The sequence below is a fragment of the Schistocerca serialis genome, chromosome 2, assembly GCF_023864345.2.
Source record: "Schistocerca serialis cubense isolate TAMUIC-IGC-003099 chromosome 2, iqSchSeri2.2, whole genome shotgun sequence".
Taxonomy (NCBI): domain Eukaryota; kingdom Metazoa; phylum Arthropoda; class Insecta; order Orthoptera; family Acrididae; genus Schistocerca; species Schistocerca serialis.
The window spans coordinates 827888302-827904061 of NC_064639.1; the positions used below are offsets into that span (position 1 = coordinate 827888302).

At 43.3% G+C, this 15760-nt stretch overlaps 1 protein-coding gene across 2 annotated transcripts in view; it reads left to right on the top strand.

The window, feature by feature from the left end:
* LOC126458089 (Golgi pH regulator A) overlaps positions 1–15760 on the top strand; it is a 105347-nt gene that overhangs the window by 21050 nt on the left and 68537 nt on the right. For both annotated transcript variants that reach the window (XR_007585573.1, XM_050094907.1), the window contains exon 4: positions 9460–9685. Coding sequence is in view for 1 of the 2 variants with exons in the window: in XM_050094907.1 (XP_049950864.1) it covers positions 9460–9685 (226 nt within the window). In the remaining variant the exon portion in view is untranslated. The remainder of the gene's footprint in view (positions 1–9459; positions 9686–15760) is intronic.

The window sequence follows — 15760 nt, forward strand, 5'->3', positions numbered from 1 at the left end:
TGGCAATAGTAGTTATGATTGTATTTTTGGAAGGGGGTGGACTTCCATCTTAACAATAATCCTCTCAATGCATATGGCGATTCTGTAAGCACATTATTCAATCATTGTTACTGTTGGCCACTTTTACTTTAACAGAAAAAGCTTCATTCCCACTTTTGCTGCAGAATCATTTCATCAATGACATTTCAATAAAGGTGTGTCTACACAATGCCTTTTTTCTGTTCAACTTTGCACAACCACTTACATTTCCAACAGCGCATCTATGCATGTGCATTTCTGCCTTTTTTCTGTTCAACTTTGCACAATCACTTACATTTCCAACAGCACATCTATGCATGTGCATTTCTACAAACCTAATTTCCTCAAAACGGAGCTCGCGCATGAAAACACATTGCTTCCCAGGTTTTGGAGGGAATCTGTTTCACTCTTTAGCAGGTGACAGGCATTTGGTACCCATGAGTGTTTTGTTGTGTAGTATGTTGACATTATGCTGTAAGGTAATTTGTGTGAAATAATGTCCGTTGACTCCAGAGAAAGCACACTGAAATTTATGCATGCTGTAATCTCTTGTGAGAGTTGTGTAATCAGCATTTTATAAAATAAGATACAAATGATGTATTGAAAGTCAATTAACCTTCACAGAATGACTACAGATCTCCCTTAAGTATTTCTGCTTCAGGAATAATCACTGAAATATTTTGTTTTGAATTGCAGCATAAATAGTTCGAACTGGTATATAGGTTGCTGGTTGTCAGCTAATGAGCTATTTTGCCAATTTTGTCTCTGCGATTTTCCAAGTGGGAAATCATAAGTCTTGCTGTGACCTCATTGTGGAATTTGGAAACAAAACATTGCCATCACTTTGATTTCTTGTATCTACAGTCACCTTGTGATTTCTGTTTGTCACACCTTTCATCACAATTAACAGCACAAATTTCTGAGCAAAGAATGGATATGTAGCAGACTGCTTGAACGATGAGGCAACGTGTGGGCATGAGAACACACTTGAATTTGTGTGCTCTTTCCATTAATTATTGGGCATACACTTTTGTTCCCATGTGTCAGATTGTGCGTGAGGGAAGAGGCATTGTGTTTGACATACCTTAACGTTGTCAGTCTATAGATCTTCACTTTTCCAAGATTTTTAATATCTAGAAATTACATGTTTTTTTAAACACACCAAACTAGTGAGAATTTATAAATCTGTGAAAGTATAATGGTCTGTCAGAATTTGATAATGTTGGAGTACAGATACCAATTCACTGAATAGTAAGTGGCAGTGAGTCATCAAAAGGGGCGTAAACAAGACTAAAAACTTTGAATACTTGGTGGCTTTCAAAAGAATCCTTTTCCAAACTAGAGTGCATGCACATGTGCAGAGATTCTCTCAGTGGGGGCACAGTAACCGCCACAGTGGGTCATCCTGGGTGGTTGTGTTTATTGGCTTTATGAGGCATGTAGAAGGTAGGAGAGTGGGGACTGTTAGGGGTGAAGAGAGGGATGGACTCCGGAGAGAGGTTCTGGGATGCGCCTAAGAATTTGAGGGGAGACTTGAGATCACACTGGATTTCTGGAATGAGGTCACTGTGACAGGGCTTGTAGGTGGATGAATGTGATAGCTGGCGGAGTGCTTCTGCCAGATAATCTTTGCGGTGCAAAACAGCAGTGGTCAAGCCTTTATCAGCAGGTAGGATTTTAAGGATGGGATCAGTTTTTAAGTTGTGGATTACAGTTCTTTTTGCAGATGTAAGGTTAGTTTGCATGTTGAGGGATTTGAGGAATGATGGTAACATAAGGTTTGAGGTTAAGAAATTGTAGAAAGTAGACAGGGGGTGATTTGGGGGCTGTGAGGGTGGATCACAGTTGGATGGAGGAGCAAACTAAGTCAGGCAGGGTTCAACGTTGGTCTCTGGTTGAGTCTGATTGATAGGGTTGGTAGCGAGAAAGTGTTTCCACTGTAGGGACCGAGAGAATGTGAGAATGTGTTTAAGAAGCCCTACATAATTGAATTTCCGAGCGGGGCAAAAGGTGAGGCCATTGGGAAGAACGGGTCTTTCTGTGGGGCTAAGACTTTTTGAGGAAAAGTTCATGACTGTGTTTCAAGTCTGTTTAGGTTCTAAGACTCTGTGTGGTGGTGGGAGGGAGTTTTGGTGGGTAGAGTAAATGTAGCAGGTCTGGGGGACAGGGTTTGTCAGCTATGAGGGGATGTGGGGGAGGTTTGGTGGTTGTTGTTGAGGTGGTGGACAGTGGTAATCCAAGGCGGCAGTAGGAAGTGAGCAGAGTGGAGTGTTTTTTGAGGTGGTGTTGTGCATGTTGCTCTAGTTCCTGGAGGGCAAGAGTTTCAGTGTGCATTATGGGATCCAGGAATCTGGGATTGCATAGCAGGAGATTTTTATGGATGGAGACAAGGTATTGCAAGGAGGTTTGGGTTGACTGATATGGTTTTGCAGGACTGTGTTGGTGAGGCATAAGGATTGGCAGAATCTGAACAGATGGAGGTCATTGTGGAAGGTAGGGTGGCAGCCAGAGGTGGATAATTTTATGGTAAGGCCATTTGGTGGGATGTGTTTTCCCATTTTTTTTTCCACCACCACCATGGATCCTTGCTCCTTCCTTCTGCGTCAGTAGAGAAAAGTTTCCTTATCTTTAGCCACAACCCAATCCCACGTACTGTTCCTGTGTTTTTGCTTCGCTCATAGCATCCCCCCAAATGGCCTTATCAAATTATCCACCCACCATCACCCCAAAGATGGCTAATCAATATCTCTGTCCATCTCAACCAAACCAACTATCAGCAGTACCTCCATATCAACAGCTGCCACCCATTTCATACTGAGAAGTCCCTTCCATACAGCCTAGCCACCCATGGCTGTTACGTCTGCAGTGAATGAGAGGTCCATCTCGAAATATACCAACCCGTCTCACTGAGGCCTTTAAAGACCGTAATTACCCTCCCAACCTTGTACAAAAACAGATCTCCTGTGTCATATCTTTCCAGTTACCCAACACCTCCCAAGTCCCACTGTCCAGCCACAAAGAAGCATTCCACTTGTGATTCAGTACCATCCACAACTGGGGCAACTGAATTACATTCTCTGCCAGAGTTTTGACTACCTGTTGTTGTGCCCTGGAATGAGAAATGCCCTACCCACTATCCTTTCCATCCCTCCCACAGTGGTATTCCGCTGCCCACCAAACATACACAATATCCTCATCTGTCCCTACACAACCACTGCTCCCAATCATTGCCTCATGGCTCACATCCATAAATAGACCTAGATGCAAGACCTGACCCGTATATCCTCCCACCACCATCTACTCCAGTCCGGTTACAAATATCACCTATCCCATCAAAGGCAGGGCTCCCTGTGAAACCAGTCATGTGATCTACAAGCTAAGCTCCAACTGCTGTTCTGCAGTCTACATGGGCAAGACAAACAACAAGATGCCTGCCCGCATGGCTGGCTACTGACAAATTTTGGCCAAGAAACAACTGGACCACCCTCTTGCTGAGCACACCACCTAACACAATGTTCTTCGTTTCAATGACTACATCATATCCTTTGCCACCTGAACCCTTCCCACCACCACCAGCTTTTCTGGTTTGCGTGGGTGGGAACTTTGTTTGCAGTATACCCGATGTTTCCGTAACCCACCTGGCCTTTGTTAGTCATTGTCCTTATCCATCTGGCCCCTTCCCTGTTCCCATTCCAGGATTATGCAAACCTCTATTTCACCACTGCACTCAGTCTTTTTACTTCTCTCCTTTTCTACTACCCTCCCTCTCTCTGTTGCCCTCCATCTAACCTCCTGACTACACCTAGCTGCCGTACCCTTTCTCCACCTTGTCCTTCTTGCTCCCACTAGCAGCACTTTACCATCCCCCATCCCTACTCTGCTATTCCTCCCTCTGCCCCTGCAACCATGTTACTCCCACCCGGTTGCTTCTCCCATTATGCACTGCTGCTTCTAGTCTGGCTTTGGCTTCCAGAAATCATTGTACGTGTGTGTGTGTGTGTGTGTGTGTGTGTGTGTGTGTGTGTGTGTGTGTTTTGTCTGTTTCTGACAAAGGCCTTGTTGGCTGAAAGCTCACTTTCTGATAGTCTTTTTGTTGTGCCCATCTGCGACTCAGGATCTCCGCTGTATGGTGAGCAGCAACTATCCTTTTCATAATATTGATATATTCCATCCTGGATTTTCCATTGTTTGGTTTTACTTCTAAATTATATACAAGTACAAAGTATTTCAGTGCAGCAGCTGCTGAATAATGCTTTCTGTGGTTATGTACCTGAGAGGCAGCAGAATGAAGGCACTCTGCAGTGTGTGTGTGCAATTTGTGCTGCCTGTGAACCACCCATCTGCTCCGTTTGCAAGAGTGTAGGCTGAGCAGAATTAAATTTCATGATTTGTTTCTAAAATTCTTTCTATGCTTAGAAGCACTGATTCTTAAAGTTTTCTTGTTCAAAATCTCTATATCAATTTACTAGGATAGGTAGTATGCAGATGTAGCGCACTTCAGCAGGTTCCTGTGAATGAAAAGTCTTGGCGAGTTCTGTTTTTGAATATTCCTTTTGGTCGCTATCAGTATTTGCGCCTTCCTTGTGGTGCGGCTAGTGCCCCTGCTATTTTGCAAACATTTGTAAAGAAATTAACTATGCCTGTCCTGGGTTGCATTAATTATGTGGATTATATTGTTGTCATGGGCTCCTCCATGGTTGATCACTTGAAAAATTTGTGCACTTTCTTTTCTGTCTTACAGTCTGCAGGCTTTGTTGTCTGTCTTTTAGTCTGCAGGCTTATGGTGTATCCTCACGAAATTTTCTGTTTTTTACCTTCTATTGTTTACTTGGGGGCTCAAGGTCTTGTGCGATTGGGTTTGCCCTCTGCCAGACCACATCTCTGCTGTTACATTTAAATGCCTCGCCCCTCATCCACCAGGGAACTTCAGGCTTTCTTATGGAGGATAGCCTACTACCAAGAATTCCTGCCTGGGGCAGCCACATTGGCCCACCCATTGCATGCCTTGTTATGCGAGAAGGTACTTTTTGCTGGAACCCGGACTGCAAACATGCTTTACTGCTCTTCAAATATTGATATCCAAGCTACTCTTGGTCCCTTGTTTAGCTATGTTCTTTTGTGACCAGCACATAATTTTGGCGACTGACACCTTACAGTGTGGCATCAGTATGGTCCTAGCGCACTGATATGCCGACAGCTCTGAATGACCTGTAGCTTTCACCTCTAAATCTCTCAGTCCAGCCCAGCAGCATTACTATCAGGTGGAAAAAGATGCTTTTACCACAGTTGTGCTCTCCAGAAATTTCATGTTTTCTTTGTATGGCTTCCAGTTTCATCTTATTACTGACCATAAACATTTGGTTTCCTTCATTAACCCTCACACTTCCTTGCTTGACAAGGCAGCTCACCACCTACACTGCTGAGTGCTGTTCTTGTCTCACTACAATTACGAAATCCACTGTAGATCTACGTCCAAACAGCCAATGCAGATGCCTTGTCCCACCTTCCTGTGGATACTGATCGCAACTTTGATCATGAAGAAGTGCTTTGCTTCCATCTTGATACTGAAATGCAGGCCATGTTTGAGGGTTTCCCAATTATGAGCTTGTACATAGCAGCTGCTGTGGCCACCGCCCCAGTTCTCTGCCAGGTTGTTTGATTTGTTCAACAGGGTTTGCCATAAAACCGCTGGGTTGTGCTTTGGACCTCCTGCATAACTATTTTTCGTTACGGTGTCACCTCTGTTTTTCACGGTGTTTTGCTGTTGTCCATGGAAGACCTCTTTCTTAGAGTAGTCATTCCTGTTGCATTATGGCACATGGGTCTATGCCTTCTCTACCAGGACCAGTGGAGAGTTTCACACACTAAACAGTTAGCTAGGAGACATGTTTTTTGGCCAGGGATTGAGGGCAAAATTGTCAATTTTATCACAGCTTGTGAGCAGTGTGCCTGACAACAGGCAGCTCCCATGGCATCTCTGTCCGCTTGGCCCGCTCCACGCCAACCATGGGAATGCTTTCATGTAGACTTTGTAAGTCCCTTCCTGAATTCCTATTGGCCCTTGGTTGTGCATACATTTTCCAAGTTTCCTAACATTCTCTGCTGTTTGTCGATGTCAGCTAGGGTCACAGTTTGTACACTTTTGAGGGTTTTTTCTGTTGAAAGTTTGCAGTGTGCCTTAGCTTCTGATATTGGCTACCAGTTTGTTTCTCACACCTTCAGTTATTTTGTTCTCATCATGGCATTAGTCATGTTATGACTCCACCATTCCACACTCAATCAAATAGCGAGGCGGAATGACTAGTGCGTACATTCAAGTCCCAAATGAAAAATTTTGTTCTGTATTCTTTGCCAGATGACATTCTTCTCCGTTTTCTGAGCACTTGTCGCTTCATGTCTCTGGGAAGCAGAGCCCGGCTTAGTTACTTCACAGCTGGCAGCCAGGAACGCTACTCCACCTTCTTCTGCCTGCATTGCAACTGCCATGATTGGGTTCATCCTACCAATTCATGGTGTGATCATCAGTGTGGGCATTAGGGTTTGGTCACTGGCCCAAATGAATACCGTCCACTGCCTTGGATGCTGTCTATGTGATATCCATATGTCTGGCCAGCTGATGGTGCACCACTTTGATCCGTTGCACTCCCGCTTGCCATGGGCAGCAGCTACCAGTTCACAGATGTGACCCCTGTCGCCATAGCCCACATTGTCACCCTCTGTCTTGAGCCTGTAGTTGCCTGCTGTGGAGGTGCTTCCATCTACTTGCAGAGTCCTCAGGTTCTAGCTTCCTGGCGCCAAGCATCGGACCATCTGTGGCCTCAGGTCCATTGCCACAGCCTGCTGTTCTGGATAGGCCACTTCCAATGGACCCTTTTGCATTGTCGTCTCAGCCATCATCACCAGTGGGTCCAGCACTGTTTCTTCCGCACCGGGACGTGCCTGCTGCTGGTGACACAGAGATGACGATGGCACCCTCTCCCCCTGTGGTATTTTCAGGTGCCACATGGGCCCACCACCCTTGGGCGTGTTCCCATCTCTGCACATTCAAGCCCTATGCTTCGGTGCCTGCTCAACACATCATCCCGTCCCTGCCATTGTCACCGGCTGCTGCTGCTCAGGATCCAGTGGATGTGCCTCACATTGTGCTGCTGGTGTCTCCTCCATCGCCTGGGCACCCTGTTCACATAAGAGAGAGGTGTGCTGTATGCTGCTAGTACTGCATATGAGTGTGAGTGCGCTGAGTGTAGTGTTGCCACACTTACGTACTTAAATCAATCGCCAACTGTATCAGCTCATGTCAGCCACTAGAAGCTGCCTGTAGGAAGTGTGCACATGCCATCTACCAGAGACGCACCTGTGTACGCATGGAGGAGCACTGACTTGGTCTCTCTATGTCATTTTAGTTTGTACCTCTCACAACAATTCTTCTGTGTATCGTTTACATTGCGTCTTCTGTATGACTCTTTTTTTCTTGTTACTGTGGAGTCACAAGAGGCTTGGTGCAAGACCTGCCATATTCATCTACCCAGCACATCCTTCTGCAGTCCCATCACAAACTTATTCTATTTAATATGTGGCAGAGCCACCTGTGAAAGCAGCCATGTCATGTAACAGCTCTGGTGCAGCTTGTGCACAGGATTTAATGTGGACATAACCACCAACCAAAAACCATCCAAGTGAATGGTCACCACCAAACTGTAGCCAAGAACAGAGGTGACCATGCAGTGTTAGAACATGCTGCTGAACACTGTTTACATTATGCCTGCAATGAAACAATAAATTTAGTTAAAATCTGTTAATAAATATTTAGAATTGATTTGTAGGCTAATGTCCACACAAACTGTTAGGTGAGAGGTTGCGGCTATGGCCACCCACATGGCACCATCATATGCCAACCTATTCATGGGACATCTCGAGGAATCCTTTCTAAACACCATAATCCAAAACCTCTCACCTGGCTCAGATTCACTGATGACATCATCATGATCTGGACTAAGGGTGAAGACACCCTATCCACATTCCTCCACTACCTCAGCACCTTCTTCCCCATTCATCTCATCTGGTACTACTCAACCCATAAGCCACCTTCCTCGATGTTGACTTTCACTTCAAAGATGGCTACATCAGCACCACCATCCATCTCAAATGTAACAGCCACCACCTACACTTCGACAGCTGCCACCCGTTCCATACCAAGACATCCCTTCCACACAGCCTAGCCACTGGTGGCCGTTGCATCTGTAATGATGAGCAGTCCCTCTTGAAATATATTGAGTGTCTCACTCAGGCCTTCACGGACCATGATTTCCCTCCCAACTTTATACAAAAACAGATCTCCCATGCCTCATCTCTCCAGTCACCCACCAACTCCCAATCCCCCTGCGGGCCCGGAGGTTAGAGTAGGCCCTAGGTATTCGTGCCTGTCGTAAGAGGTGACTAAAAGGAGTCTCACACTTTTTGGCCCTATGAGTTCAGGTCCCATTCTATTGTTTGACCTGCCACTTTCAAAATTCTACAGAAGTGTGGGCCATATGGGAAAGGACACCTTGGGTGAGGACACTTTCCGCGGTATGTCATCTTCTTCTGCTGTCTCCTGTCCTCTTTCCCCCCCATGACAATATTGAATTTCTCTGCAGCCAGTATCCTGCACGGTAGCCAGTCCATTGTGGTGGGGCCATTATGTACCCATTTGGTGGTAGCCCCCTAACAACACAGGGATCACACTGCTGATGCCTGAGCTATAAACTCCCCACGTATGCCAAGGAGTAGATGCTTGTCTTCCTGGGGCATCAGGACTCCCGGCAATGTCCATCATGCCAATTGGCCTTTGTTGTGGCTGGGTGGCACCCATAGGGACAGCACCTGATCGGAGTGGGTGGCATCAGGGCGGATTATCCGCAATGAAGCAGACTAAGTCATCTCCCACTTGTGACCACATGGCACCAGCAGTCTCTAAGAAGGGCAAGATAGATACAATGCCAACAGGTTTGACCCTAAATCGTTTCCCTCCCTCGCTACACCATGGGAGGAATGAAGGGCTATAGAATGGAGAGAGCCATACTGTCTCAGTTTTTAGTCTGTAGCAGAACTGTGTGTGTGTGTGTGTGTGTGTGTGTGTTTTGTCTGTGAAGACTAAGGCCTTGTTAGCTGAAAGTTCACTTTCTGACAGTCTTTTTTTTTTTTTTTTTTTTTGTGTCTATCTACAACAGCATCTCCGCTGTATGGTGAGTAGCAATTATCCTTTTCATAATATTGTTACATTCCATCCTGGATTTTCAACTTTTTGGGAAAATATTCTTCACATTTAATGCATTCAGGAAAAGAAACGTGCTTGAATATTATTCTCCATTTTATTTATATAGTGCAAAGTGTGGTGTGATATTATGCAATTAGATTACAAATGAACAAATGATCAGACTATTATTTACTCTTTCTCTATAGTGAGACGACAACTTATTCGACCACTTACTGTGCTGATCTGGTTGGTTTACATCTATTTCTTCTGGAAGATTGGGGATCCATTTCCAATACTGAGTCCCAAACAAGGCATACTGTCCATTGAGCAGGGGATCAGCAGAATAGGAGTTATTGGAGTCACTGTGATGGCTCTTCTATCAGGATTTGGTGCTGTTAATTACCCTTACACATCAATGGCTTGCTTCATCAGGTAATACTTTCTTTAAGGCACTTTTTTCTGTTAGTTGTTGAACGTATGATGGACAGAAGCAGAATATAGATTTTTGAGTAGGGGGGTTGGGAACTGCTATAAACTGGAGATAGAATTTGTTTGCTTATTTGTAGAAAAAGAAAAATGATTTGTGTACATTTCAAGTCATTTATTCTACTTCAGGTAGATGTCTGGAAACACATTAATTAATAGATTTTCATGTTGTGCCAAACACAATGAAATGTCTAGGTTTTATTAATTAACATAATTTTTATACCACTGGTCTTCTATGCTGATTACAAAATGTTGTAGAACTTCATAACATATCAAGGTGTTATTATTATTATTGCTATTGTGCAGTGTATATGACCAGCAAGTTGTTTCATATTGACTCTTTTTATAGAACGATTTGGAATGAACCAACAGATATTTGCAGTATGTGTACATTTGTGAACTGCCTTGGTTTATACTGTATGAACTGCAAACTGTCATTGTAGGCTAAATATTTATCTTGGATTGTATTTGTCTCAACCCGTGACTGTCTCATTGCTTATTTGTGTATGTGCCATGTCTTTACTTTATCTGCTTATAGCTACTGTTTCATTTATTTCAGAATGTACACACTTAATGCCCCTCTATGTCTGTTAGTGCACAATTTCAGATGCTTAAATTCATGTGTATTCATCTCTGTCCATATATAGCAGGGGTGGCCACACATGCCTCATGAGCTGCATGTGGCTCTTGCTCTTATCTAGAGTATGACCTACTCTTGTAGCAAGTAATATGATTATTTGAGTAAAATTGTGATTATTGCTGTTGCCCTAACAATTATGGTCTGTGAGAAGTGTAAATATTAAACTTAGATGAATGCATAATGTAAATGGAAAGATAAAAGATCTACCCACCAAGCAGTGTTGCACACACACAAAGGGATTTGACTTCTACATGCTCTTCGGAGCCAATGGCTCCTTCTTATGGCAGAAGAGCTGAAGGGGAAGGAAAAGGGTTGAAGGAACAGTACTGGACCTCTCAGCCCTCTTCCTTCCCCGTCAGCTCTTCTGCCAGAAAAAGGAGCCATTGGCTCCGAAAGCTTGTAAAAGTCAAATCCTTTTGTGTGTGTGTTTCCATGCCATTGCTTTGTGAATAGATCTTTTATCTATCCAGTTACATTATATTATCAATAATTGATTATTTTTGTTGTTAGATGAATGTATGATATACACACTGTGCTGTCGTACAATATATTTATTCACCACTGATTTGGACCATCTTCACAGTGGTAGCAAAAAAAAAAAAAAAAAAAAAAAAAAAGTGAAAACTGTGAATATCAACACAAAACACAAAAAGAGAAAGAAACATGTAACAGCTGTAAGTGAACAGCACCACTGCTCAGGCACAACACCACCCTGTAGGGTAACACACAAATGTTGATCAAAGATGCTACAAGGTCAACAAACAGGTTCTAAAATATGTGGACACTACAGTACAGTCACAGATAGATAAACATGCGCTCAAATTACAGTAAAAGAGCTACAATAGAAGAAGATACAAATATATTAAAATATATTTTTCCCCTCTGTACAAATTTTCTTTTCTTCTTCTTTTTTCTTCCCTTTTTCCTTCTTATAATTTTTTCCTATTTTCTTTTTCATTTCTTGTCAGTACAACATTATATAACATAATAGTCACATGACACTATTATAATGTTGCATGATATAATGTCACATGATAAAACCAAACCAACCATTTGGTGAGAACCACCACATATAAAAATATACGTAGACATATACAATTATATGCAATACAACAGGCATGTGATGCTATTGCAGTGTCACTTGATACTAAAATATCACATGATAAAAAGAAACTGACCGTTTGGTAAGACCTACATCATATAAAAATGTACATAGGTTTTGGTGTTTAACAGTTATATTAGGCAATCCAGCTACCATGAATCATACAGACTGGCAGCAGCGAAACATCTCCAATGTCAAATTCATATCAGAGGTTCGAGGATATAATTAGTGTAATCAAATGTGGAACTGTGTTCTACATACAGTGTTATGTAATATAATAATCATATGGTACTATTAAAAATCCAGTGAAATTGGAGCATCACAGAACAAAGCAACACAGGGTGTATACGACCTGGCACAACCGGGAGATATGGGAAAAACCCGGGAATTTTTTAGAATTCCGTTAATTTTTCATTGTTTTGGTTTTCAGTTAGATTCTCGTAATTTTGGCTGGTAAGAACCAATATTCTAACAAAGGATATTACTGTATGCCAGTACTGCAGAATAATACTGCAGCAATAAGACATGAACGAGAGGAAAAAAAGAAAATAAAACTTAAGTTATAAAGGAAGTGCGCCATATACAACAACAAAACACAGTGCTCATACAAGCGTCTGCCAACAGCAAAATGTGTCAAAGGCTTTAGGAAGACTATGCTATGCTTCAGAACAACAAATTGCCTCCAATGAGCATGATGTCACAGTTGTTTACATTAGATTCCTTTGAGCAGTTGCGAGCGGGCTCATGCACATGCGCAGTTGAGTCGCATATGAGCAGTACCTTCTCCCGCTTCTGGCTACGGAAGTGTAGTTGTTAGCTGTATAAGCAGTAGCATCAAGCAGCCAGATGCTACACGTAAAGATTTTACTGGTGCACCCAAGCTGCCAGGTTCACTCATGCGCAAGAGATCTAGATCTAGGTGGCGGAAGAGGGGAGGGGCAAACCGGGGTGTCTGCCCTGGGCGGCAATTTCAGGGTGGGGAGGGGGTGGGGGCCGCCAAATTCATATTCTTGAGGAAAAAACCTTGTTTCACAAAGCGACTAGCATCCAGCGCACATTGGTCTATCGATTATTCATTTAGTCAAGCAGCAGTAGCCGACCGAGACAGATGCAGCAACAGGGAAGTAACCACTTTTGTATCATTTACGAGTTCCTAACCAGGAGTGAATTTTATTGTATCATCTGTGTGCTTTAATAGTTTAGTTTCTTGAGTTTCTACGTGTAAATTTAATATCTAATAGCCACAGTTGTCGCGCTTTCATTTGCGTCAGAAAGTAAACTGATTTTGTGACGTATTATAAGTTCCTAATCAGGGGCAAATTATTTAGTTTCACCTGAGTGCTTCAGTAGTTAGGTTTTTAAATATCTGCGTATTACTAGACGCAGTTTGTGTGTTTCCATCAGGGTCTAGAGTAGTGTTGCGCAGCACGTGCCAATAGTCGATTTATCTGCATAGTTTAGTTTTCCACGGACTTTAGTATGGACAGGGACTGCAATTGTTGTGTGCGGATGCGAGCCGAATTAGTGACACTTTTCTCTCAGCTTCAGGCTGTGATGGCTTCAGTTACACAGCTTGAGGCTGCAGTGGATGGGCGCTGCTGTTGTGGGCCGGCTGTGGGGATCCAACGGATGTCCAGCACATCAGAGTCCTCCGATCAGTCCTCAATGGTGGCCAACCCAGTTACTGCTCACACTGAGGCTGACCATTCACCTGTGGTCATACTTAACAATCATATACAACAGTTCACTCGATGAAAGATCTGTACCAAAAGACTGGAAAGTTGCCCAGGTCACACCAGTATCCAAGAAAGGTCGCCCCAGGGTGAAGCAGGCAGCGAAAGACTTCCCAGGTGGCCACACTAAGTTCTCCCCAGTTTGTCTGACACAGGTTCCAGGTGCTGTCTGTGGCTGACACTGTCGTTGAGCCAGACGCTGTCACCTGTCCTGTTTCAGAGGAAACCACTCAGCCCTCAAGATCCAGGCAATCGCAGAGGGTGGGATTATTGGTAGTTGGGAGTTCCAACGTTAGGCGCGTTATGGGGCCCCTTAGGGACTTGGCTGACAAGAAGGGTAAGAAAACCAATGTGCACTCAGTGTGCATACCGGGTGGAGTCATTCCAGAAGTGGAAAGGGTTCTCCCGGATGCCTTGAAGAGCACAAGGTGCAGCCAACTGCAGGTGGTTGCTCACGTTGGTACCAATGATGTGTATCACTTTGGATCAGAAGAGATTCTCTCTGGTTTCGAGCGGCTGACAGTAGTGGTAAAGGCTGCCAGTCTTGCTTGCAAGATGAAAGCAGAGCTGACCATTTGCAGCATAGTCGACAGGACCAATTGCGGACCTCTGGTACAGAGCCGAGTGGAGGGTCTGAATCAGAGGTTCAGATGGTTCTGCGACCGTGTAGGCTGCAGATTCCTTGACTTGCACCAAAGGGTGGTTGGGTTTCTGGATCCACTGAATACGTCAGGTGTCCACTATACACAGGAGGGGGCTACACGAGTAGCAGGGGCTGTGTGGCATGGACTGGGCGTTTGTTTAGGTTAGAGGTGCTCGGGAAAATACAAGAAGGGCTTCAGTCACAAAGAGTGCAGGCTGAACACAGGAAGAACGTAGATACAGGAACCATTGGTATAACAGTTGTAAATTGTCGTATAGCTGTGTTGGGAAAGTACCAGAGCTCCAAGCACTAATAGAAAGCACTGATGCTCAAATTGTTACAGACACTGAAAGCTGGCTAAAGCCAGATATAAGCTCAGTCGGAATTTCTGCAAAGAACCTAACGGTGTTCCGAAAGGATAGGCTAAACACGGTTGGCGGTGGCGTGTTTGTTGCTGTCAGAAGTAGTTTATCTTGTTGCGAAATTGAAGTAGATACTTCCTGTGAGTTAGTATGGGCAGAGGTCATTGTTGGCAACTGGAATAAAATAATAATTGGATCCTTTTACCAACCTCCCAATTCAGATGATACAGTTGCTGAAAGGTTCAATGAAAACTTGAGTTTGATTTCAAACACTTACCCGACTCATACGATAATAGTTGGTGGTGACTTTAATTTACCCTCGATATGTTGGCAAAATTACGTGTTTAATTCTGGAGGTATGCTTAAATATCATCCGAAATTGTGCTAAACGCATTCTCTGAAAATTATTTCGAGCAGTTAGTTCGTGAGCCCACGTGAATAGTAAACAATTGTGAAAACACACTTGACCTCTTAGCAATAAATAATCCTGAGTTAATAAGGAGCATCAAAACTGATTCAGGGATTAGTGAACACAGGGTTGTCGTAGCGAGATTGAATATTGTAATTCCCAAATCCTCGAAAAATTAGCGAAAAATATACCTATTCAAAAAATCAGATGAAAATTCACTTGACACCTTCCTAAGAGACAATCTCCACTCATTCCAAATTGATAATAAAAGTGTAGACCAGATGTGTCTTAAATTCAAAGAAATAGTATCGGCAGCAATTGAGATAACTGTACCAAATAAATTAACAAATGGCAGAGCTGTTCCTCTTTGGTACACAAAACGGGTTAGATCACTGTTGCAGAAACAACAAAACAAACATGCCAAAATTAAACAGATGCAAAATTCCCAAGATTAGCGATCTTTTACAGAAGCTTGAAATTTAGCGCAGACTTCAATGTGAGATGCCTATAACAGTTTCCACAACGAAACTTTGTCTCGAAACCTGGCAGAAAATCCAAAGAGATTCTGGTTGTTTGTAAAGTATGTTAGCGGCAAGAAACAATCAATGCCTTCTCTGCGCAATAGCAATGAAGATACTATCGAAGACAGTGCTGCCAAAGCAGAGTTACTAAACACAGCCTTCCAAAATGCCTTCTCAAAAGAAGACGAAGTAAATATTACAGAATTCGAATCGAGAACAGCTGCCAACTTGAGTAACGTAGAAGTAAATATCCTCGGAGTAGTGAAGCAACTTAAATCACTTAATAAAAGCAAGTCTTCTAGTCCAGACTGTATACCAATTAGGTTCCTTTCGGAGTGTGCTGATGCATTAGCTCCATACATAACAATCATATACAACAGCTCACTCGACGAAAGATCTGTACCCAAAGACTGGAAAGTTGCACAGGTCACACCAGTATTCAAGAAAGGTAGTATGAGTAATCCACTAAAGTACAGGCCCATATCATTAACGTCGATATGCAGCCGGATTTTAGAACATATATTGTGTTCGAACATTATGAATTACGTCTATTGACACACAGTCAACATGAGTTTAGAAAACATCGTTCCTGTGAAACACAACTAGCTCTT